General features: G+C 38.9%; 1 protein-coding gene across 2 annotated transcripts in view; it reads right to left on the bottom strand.

Annotated features, from left to right (window-relative positions):
• Positions 1 to 3,332: 3,332 nt before the first annotated feature.
• BICD2 (BICD cargo adaptor 2) overlaps positions 3,333 to 9,686 on the bottom strand; it is a 51,468-nt gene continuing 45,114 nt past the window's right edge. The window contains exons 7-8 of one of the 2 annotated variants that reach the window (XM_030956584.1): positions 8,526 to 8,736; positions 3,333 to 5,403 (exon numbers count right to left, since the gene is read on the bottom strand). In XM_030956584.1, the coding sequence (XP_030812444.1) occupies positions 5,398 to 5,403; positions 8,526 to 8,736 (217 nt within the window). In that variant the 3' untranslated portion in view covers positions 3,333 to 5,397. Of the gene's footprint in view, positions 8,737 to 9,686 lie in introns of both variants that reach the window. The other variant, XM_030956583.1, reaches the window with a different exon arrangement.

Raw genomic sequence — 9,686 nt, 5'->3', positions numbered from 1 at the left:
TCTGGCAACAGAAGGAAGCTGATGATTCACTGCTGGATCAAATATTTAATTCTTTATCCCTTGATAAAGCTTTGAGGTGCATTAATTTGAATTCCAGGGGAGAAGCCACAGAGGAAAAAAAGCTAAGCAACATTTGAGATTGGTAGAAGCTGCCTGAATGTTTAGTCAATATAATTAGAAATAACTGCCATAGTTAGTAGCAGTCTCACCACCTGAAATTAAGTGGAAATTGTTTGTTATTACAGAACTGCCAAATTGAGTTTTTTCGCTAAATGTGAGTTAGCATGCGTCTGAATGCTGAGACAATGTTGAACTGAAAATTTCTGTGTAAAAAATAGGGAGTAAGGTTTTGTGGAGAAGATATAAAAGAAATTATGTCAAGCAATATGAAGAAGCATATAGTTAAATGAATTGTTTCTTATTCTCTCCTTAAAAATGAAGGATTGTAATTCCTCAAATAGATTGCTGTTTGAAAAGCAGAAATGATCAGTTTCAAAAAAAACCTTAAATGCTACTGAGAACGGATCGTGTGATTGCTGGTGATAATTTATTTTTACAAGTTTCACTCTTTTAACATTTTTTCTACCTCTTATGATTGCTTTAAAACCATATACTAAATCATCAGTATGGAAGTTTCTCTTGCCTGTTAAGCCTGCTACAGTATTTTAGCCTAGCACATTCAGAGCCCAAATGTCCACCTGCTGATATTTCTTTTAAAAGTAACATCAAAGATGCTTCAAACATATAAAATTGTTCAAAATTCTTGCAACATAAAGATAGTCACAAGGGTAGATATTTGGCTACATATGGTATACACCTAATATGACACGATTCAGTCAAAAGCCACAGTATTTGGGGGTTCTACCCTGAAAGTAATTTTCAGCTCAGTTAAATTCTTATTCTCATGAGGCTGGTGGGAGGTCTGGACATGCACTAACTCACTTCAGCCTGCCTTAAACTCACCTCATTTACATCTAGCTAACTCAAGCTTTGCTCATGTATGTAACTTTCAACTGCAAGCAACACATTGCACACATTGTCCTGGTTAGATATCCGTATAGATTTGGTCTAAATTTTAAAATTTTTCTTAGGTTTTCTCCAGCACAGTCACAAAAATCAGCTTTCATTACGCTGCTCCCACTCAGTGTATTACCTTTGCTTCAGAAGTACTCTAGAATCAGATCCAGCTTGTTAGTTGGCTTTCTTGGGCTTTTTGAGTTTTTTAAATGGTTGCTGGACCTAGGGCATTTTACAACCCTTTCACTTGATAACTTATCAAACCTGATGGCTTAGTTCAGGAGCAGTGTGTCCCAAAGTGACATGGCTGGGTAAGGTAAGGGGCAGATCAGCTCTCAGGTTACCTCTGAGATACCAGTAAGGATAAGGAAAAGCATCCCCTCCTCAGCTGTGATTACTTCCTTCTTGGGGAAACTTGCATTTGCACTGGGAAGCAGTATCCTCCCCTCCTTTCCTGGGAAAGGACAGATGACGCTACCTTTTGACTGGTTTTAGTGATTTTCCCAACAATGACTAATGAATGTTTGCTTGAAACTTTTATAGATAAACATTCAAAATAACACTCAAAAATAACAACACACTCAGAATAATCACATTAGCTAGTACTTTGCTTAGTTATGAGCTCCCCGAGGTGATCACTTTTGTTTTTAATTGTTTCTTCAGAGTTCTTGGATGCAAAAACACCTTTTCCTGATCCAGTAGGTCCATCTACTACATCAGCCTCTAAAAATCACAAGAATGTGAATATATTTTTTAAACTCTAACTACTGTAATTATTTGTCTAGCTGAATTTTCCCATGTTACCTAGTGGGATCTCCAAAAAGCACCTCAGTCTTAATCTTCATCCCACAAAACCAGGTACCTGGGAACTTCCAGGTCTCTGATCTTTAGGCATCTCAGTACATCCAGAAATCTGCCCTGTTCCTCTTTTGGGAAGAGAGCAACTTGTTTTCAAGCCTCACTTGCAAGAAACAAAGAATCACTGCTGGATTACTGACTCCACAGCAACCAAGAGTGTGACATTTGCTGGCAGATTCCTCTCCCAGAGACTTAACTCCAGCCACATCTGCAGCTGGAATGCTGAACCCACCCTCCATCTCTGCAGAGGCAACATTTCCCACAGGGCATAGGGAGGGGATTTTTCTACACAGAAGAGAGTCAAAGAAATGAATGTTTTCATTAATAGCCATTCACTAGACAACCTTTTAATGTAAATACTTTCATTTGACAGTTTTCTCATTTTCTTTCTTACTAAAGCATTCTTGAATCCTGTTTTACTGTTTCACAGGTCTGTTCTCACATGCATGCAGATGGATTTACATGTTTCTTCTGCAGATTATCCTGCAGGTAAAGCTCCTGTTATAGAAAATGCAGACCTCTAAAATCAGGGCAAGTGTCCCAGCACACATGCTTTGCTAGTTCATCGCATACCCCCGAACAAGTGTTTTCAATGCCCAAGGAAAAACTGGCATCTTGTGCTCCACCTATAATTTATGTTGATGAGCTGGTGTCATGCAGCTGACTGCTACCAGATAGAGAAACAACCAGCAGAATGGTTCTGAGAATCCTACCTGGGGGCACAAGAGTTGTTAAACTAGTGTATAAAACTATATTGAATGTTTCTAGGGGACAACATGAAGTCACTGCTCCAGGAATATCTTTGTATTGATGGGGCAAATCTCAGCCTTGCCCTCAGAATTTTGGCACTCTCTTTCAGGGGCTTTTTGTGAGTTTGTTTGCTAATTCTACTGGACAAACATCAACTTAATGGATTTTCACTGAATCTCTGACTGGTTGGAAGGGATTTTAAAGACCATCTTGTTTCTCCCCCCCACCATGAGCAGGGACATCTCCCACTAGACCAGGGTGCTCAGGGAACACTGCCAAGCCAGGAAATACTTCCAGGGAAGTGTTCAGGGCCAGGCTGGACGGGGCCCTAACAATATGTGAGTATTCTGGAGAGTATATGAGAAATTAAGATGCAATTTCAGGATGAATTGCCAACACTGATACCATAGTCCTACCCTTAGTTTCCCTGTACAAGTGTTTGCAAGGGTGTTCAGTGACACACATTAAATCAGTCGGATCCAGGCCAAAACTAACCCATGAAGATGTCACGGAATAGGAGAGGATGGTGCTTCCTGAACGTGAGCACAAATAATTCATTTTCTAGTTCTGCAGAAAACTTCATGTGATGTATTCAGTTTCTTTCAGATAAAAATTAGTATTTATTTGGCCCTGGCTGAAAATCCCCTCAGCCAACTACTTAAACCAGCACGTTCTTAAACCACAAAACCAACAGGCAGAACACACAATTCCTTTTGTCTTTTATTGCTCCTGCCAATGTGACTACCTTTATGCAGGCACATTGCTTTCCTAGATTAAAAACCGTTTTATTAATCTGGAAGCAGTGTTTTGACCTCCACCCCTCCTCCTAAGGTTATCCAATTAACATGGTTATCATTTTAAGAAGCATAACTTTTTTGTTTCTCAGGTCTGTGTAAAGGTTACTTGGCAAGAGTACATGCACAGGACGTTAAATGGAGACCAACCCACCACTAAAAGGTAATGCACATGGAACATAATACAGTACTTCAACATAATTTCAAATAAATACCCACATACAAATGTAGTAATTTTAAATGCAACAATATTCCTAATGAATCAATAGTGTAACAGAAGATGGAAATATAAGTCCCCACATCTAGGAATAATAATGCTTTTTCCAGCAAACAGAAATCTTCTCTGCACTTTCAATATTAATTCAATTTGCACTTTTTTTGAGAAGTGGGAGGGCTCTCCTCCAGCAAGTACCAATTAAATCATCCACATGAGCCTCACCAAGCCATTGAGAACCTGGCATGGCTTGTTGATGAGCTTCTCTCTTTCTGTTTGCTGAAATCACAATTAGATACAACATGCAAAGGAGATCCCAATGTGCTGTGGTTCACATATGCACACAGTGCCATGGCTCCTGCCCCCACCACCACCCACAGTCAGAAACATTCCTGACACATTCCCAGACTGATACCATAAATGTGGCCATATACTGCTCATCTGCTCAAGATGAGTCCATCTGGCTCCCAAAGTGTAGTCATGTTTGTTCAGGTTTGTGGTTTTGATTTTTTCCCATCTATACCCCGAATTTGCAAGGATTTGCATGATGAAATATCATTGACTAACAGAATTTTTTACAATTCCTTGAATATATAAACTCTATAGTAAGCCTACCATTAAAAATGTGCGAAATGGGAGTTCACTTGCACTTATTGCTCCACATCTTTAACAAATTCCAAACCAGCCATTCCATTCCTCCTAAGTGACAGGACTTAGCCTACACTACTCTAAGAGTCTCCTTTCAAATTATCAAAGGCACTACTGGCAATAATGAGTGACAGAAAGGCGCTGACAGATAACACCCTATCACTGACCACTTTAGAATTTTTCTTTCTAAATGTACCATAATTTGGCACAATAAAATGAAAAAGTAACAAAACAATTCCAATTTGGAATTTAACTGGTATAGTTGTACAAAATTCTGTTAATCGATAATACTTCAACTTCCTAAAACCCAGGAATTCTGGAATTTATATGTAATACTACTTATTTTATATTTTTCAAGTGCCTATTACTGTTTTAACCAGAGCAAAGTCAAGTTTTCTTCTTGTTACATTGAACTATTCCTAAGAATAATAATACAATATGAAAAAAACACCAGAATTGGCATACCCTGGATTTCTTAATGAACATGGCAGTTAAAAAAATCAGTAATTTAAACATATAAAGCATAACATTTTAATAAAAAAAAAAAAGATGCTGAAGCACAGCACATAGTTCAGCAGAGCTCCTGCTTTTTGTTGAAACTCTTTTCTAATCACAATCTAGAGCCCCCCCCCCCCAAATCTCTGCCACATGCTGATATATAAGTCACAAGTTTCAAATTGGAGAGAGACTATGAGCACAAACCACTGCATTTATATAAACCTTCTACACAAGGAATTAAAGAAGCTAAAGAAAAATATGAAAAGTGCACAGGTTTAACAATCAGGTAAAAAATTAGCATCTGCAATGAATTAAATTCCCCCATCCAAGATTTCTAGGACAGCACAGACTAATATGGTGAGGATTACATTTGAAGTAGATTTCTTCAGCACTTGTAAGGTTTCTTACTGCAGCAGCACTTATAGGTAAAGCTTGTTTGTTTTATAGCTTCAGGCAGAAAGGGAAGGTTTCAGGTAGTATATAGGAAAAGGTGTTTTCAAAAGTTAGGATCAGGTCAGTGGTTTCCATTCTGTGTGCAATGGGCCACCACTTTGAACCAGAGTGAGGAGGGCTAAGAAATGTGTTGCACTGTTGGAAAGGCCTTCTCCAGGGACTACTCTACAGCTGAAAAATGGAAAAATAAAATAGCATTAGGAAAAAAAAATCAGTGTTTATTTCTCAACAAACTGAAAACTTAACCCCATCCATGTGCTGCACAGGCAGGTTAGTTGGCTGAGGGTCTGTTATCTGGCTGGGGGAGCAGCAGCCACTCCAGCTCACAGATGCCTTTCCAGTGGGTGAACAAGGCTTTGTGGGCTCAGCCTGGAAGTAACAGCTTTGCAGAAAGAAGGATTCTTACAAGTACTGAATACAGCTTTGCTATTCAAGCATAAGTTAAAAGCAGTGAGTGTGCAAGAAATGTTTTCAGTGAAGCTTTAGGTTCTCCAGAAACATGCAGGTCAGAATATCATGCAGGCCTATGCAGAGAATCATTCAGAAGAGCCTGCTTGCAGAGGTAGGTGATGGCTTAAGGAATTTTCCATGCTTTACCCCAACCCATTGAGACTGATATGAAAGACTTACAGTAAATGAACATCTCAAGAAATTGTTAATCAAGAATTAAAAGACAGTCTTAAATATTACCTAAAAATACAAACGGCAGGATCAAGTCACCATTTTATTACACCATTCCTCAGTTCTTCTTCTGACAGGATAAACCATAACAGTGATAGACTCAAACAGCAGGCTGGCTGTTAAGGTTTTTTAAATATTTGCAGAAATGACTGAAGATGGAAATGATCACTAAGGCTATTGGGCTAATAGCAAAACTGCTCACACTTGGAACTGACAGAAGGAGCCAAGCCTGAAAGCAATAGTTACTGTCTGGTAACACCAGAATTGTTACAGAAAATTCCAACTAATTCAGAGAAAAACCTAACAATGCATTCAATTCGTTTCTCCAGTTTACCTTTTTGCGATCAGTATTTTGCAAAAGCACTGTCACTAAAGACATGGAAGCAGTGAAAACTGTGTTAAAGCTCCCTACTACGGTGGAAGCAGAATTGTAACTGAGTCTATTAGAGCAGAGAAAGTTAGCACTCAAAAGCCTGCTTTCACGATGTATTTTTAAATTGTACTTAATGTAGGAGTGAGAAGAATGAAGGCCTTTCGGAAGATTGTGCAGCAAAGAGAAAAGCAGGATTGAAAATTATAAAAGGATCTCTTCTAAAATATCAAGCCTGCTATTTAGCAATATTAAAGCTCAAATTCAGGAGAATTCAGTATTTTCTAAAAGAAGTAGTAACAGACACACAGGGCCCAGTTTCTAAAACCAGAACTGAAATTTATTTAAGCCCCAAGCAGTCATGTTTTAGAAATGTATTAGAATTTAATCACTTGAGGTTTTTTGATTCTTCTCAAGATCATTAGATGAAATTCTGGCTCTGGGCTGCAGTATTTCCATGGTTCCCAGCTTTGTAGCAAAGTTCCATTTGTTTTAAATCTCACTGTAGTAATTTAGACTTTCCCCCAACATGCCTAAAAATATCTGGGAAGCCAAAATTTCCCATGGTTTCTCCTCAGTGGGAAAACCAGCCATGCTCTTATTAGCTTCTGTTAGCACTGGATATCTCCTGCATGTGCATGAGCAGCACATGGAGCAAGCTGGGAGCAAGGACAGGGACAGGCAGGGGAGCACAAGCACAGCACAGGGTTAGAATGGCTTTGGGAACCATGCTATCGAGCACTCACCAGCACAGGCTCACATTTCTTTTAGTAACACTACAGGCATACAAAAGTATTTGAAAGAGTACAAAATGAACAGGGCTTTACATTAAAATAAAGTCTGAGGCTAGGCACTTCAAACTCCGGGTTAAACAAAGAACTGTGCCTTTCTGTGCTCCACAAATTTTCCACAATTTTAGAAGCAACATTTTCAATCTTCTTCTGTTATGTAGGCACCAATTAGAAAGTACACTTCTATACTGTCAAACTTATTGTAATTAAGTGGGTAGAAAGGCCCCTTAAAAGTTCAATATCAGACAAAGGTTTATTCATTTTTAAAGATTAATATGTGCACTAAGCTATTTCATAAATCACTATTAGCAGGATGATCTGGATCAATTTCCTGTGCCTCTAATGTAGAGCCCTGTGAAACACATGGCTTGCATATGGAATGCAGTATCTTCCGTGTACTTAAAAAAATGATCAGAGCTCTGAAATGCTACCTATTTACGTTAATACTGAGAGCTGAGAAAAACTGTTTGTGACCAACAATGCTAGACCATAGTCACATTAATTCTACACATACATATTGTGTGGCTACTTTCCTGTAAAGGGTATCTCAGATGGGTTCTTTCCAAAGTGTTATGTTTGCAAGGAGCAACATAAGACCACACAGAACCTTTCAGGACATAACTTCTTAAAGTGGAACTGTCTACCAGGTAGAATTCCAATTCTTAATATTTTAAATTTTTTATCAGATGGAGTTAATATTGCATATTTTTAATATACATGTGCAAGTTTCTTCTGATTATCCCTCTGAAGAGAGAGATGCAGAGTGTCCCTAATGTACCTGGTTTTGTTTTAGCTTTTATAGCCTATAAAAGCTTTAGGACTTTGGTTAGTGGTGATACAACAGCAAGTATTTAACATCCACTACCACAGGCAAATTAAGTTTGACTCCAGTTTCCAAATGCTCTGAATTCTGGAGACAGCTCTAATTTTAACCTTTGTTTTTCACCACTTAAGCCACAGTAACAAAGAAGGTTTTCCATTTGTTTCTGCCTATGAAAGCATTTATTGAAGTATGCTGCAACCCTGGAGAAGGGATCACATTTGTGCTATACAAACTACAGTAAGTAACACCAGATACATACTCTATCAGGTGTACTCTTAACACTTACCATAAACAGCAAACCCCAGACATGTTAATTGTGGAAAAAGCTAACAGGTTTCCACTATTAACTTGTTAATAGCATCCCCATACTTATGCATTAGTTACAGTTAGGACCACTGTAATACATTTGTATTACCCAGTTCAACAACATACTAGTATGAGTCAACTCATTGTGACGTTAGATATCGGGGATTTACGCTGACAGTTACAGCATAAAATAAGATGCAGAATATGGTTTTTCTAGACATGTGTCCTAGTCACAACAGATTTTATATTTCTCACTACAAAACACCTGGTTGTTCAGGACAGATCCTTCAGACCTGTCCCCACAGGACCGAATGGGACTTACACTGGGGTTACTGCCCTTGGCTTTGGAGGCAGACTTTGTGCGCACCCTTTTGGACTGCTCATGGTCCAGTTCCAAATGTTCCAGGCGCTGGGTCAAGGCCAGTTTCTGTTGGATAGCCATCCGAAGCAAGGAGTTCAGAGTCTTCTTCTCATCCTCGGCTGCTGCAAGCTGCCGCTGCATTTCATCCAGCTGTGTGACATACTCATCACATCTGCAATGAAATACATCAATCTTTAGCAATACGGTTCCATTATAAACACCTTCCAACATAAGCCCTTGTGTCCAGCCTATACAGCAGTGATAGCTTTGCAGCTGCTTATATACACACTCTTAAACAGGAACTTCAGCTAAACTTGTCGAAAACCACAACTACTTCTCACTGGGGTTCTAAGAATCCCACACTCAGCACTTCATGTTTGTGGTTTTCAAGATGGTGTATAATTAACAGCCTCCTTGGAGAGAGGAGGTGTGGAGCCTGATGTATCTGTACTCATCTCTGAATGTCAGTGAGATGTCCTCCCATAGCAAGTAGACCCCGTGCAGTCATACTACTTTTCTCTGTGCTTACAGAGTGGTTCTAAGCTTCAGGCTGGAAAGGGTCTGAGGGCAGCAACAGGAGCATTGTGAAATGGCCACCTGAACTGTGCTGTTTGTTACTTTACACAAAGTCCAAGTAAGAAATCTTCAGAGGTGACTGAACAGCACTATTAAAAACAAGCATGCTTCAGAATTCTACTTTAACCTACTCTGATTATGCTGTAAGTAGTGGCTGTCTTCTCAATAGCAAGTGGCCTTTATTTAATTGTTCTCACCATCAAAATCAATTTTAGAACAATTAAAGGAACTGTGTTAGTGGGAAGGCTGTGGTAAAGCTATATGAATGCCTCAAGCTGTTTCATCTACAGTCATTGTCACTGAGTCTGGAAGCTGCTTAACTTAAAAAATTAAAGTCTACCTGTAGGTCCATATAGAGACAACATTTATGCATATGGATAGAGAAGTAAATATTCATAGGTACCAGCTGGAATTTACCATCTGCAAAGTACAACTTCTTCATAAAAGCAGAAATATCAGCAGAGAAGTTCCTTTAAATTTTGAAATGGAAAAGCCCCTGACTTAAAGGGACAGTTATCATTAGGTAATATAAAGCAGACTGGAAAA

This window comes from Camarhynchus parvulus, chromosome 12 (genome assembly GCF_901933205.1).
Source record: "Camarhynchus parvulus chromosome 12, STF_HiC, whole genome shotgun sequence".
NCBI classification, from domain to species: Eukaryota; Metazoa; Chordata; class Aves; order Passeriformes; family Thraupidae; genus Camarhynchus; species Camarhynchus parvulus.
This window is presented reverse-complemented; position numbering and strand designations above follow the sequence as displayed.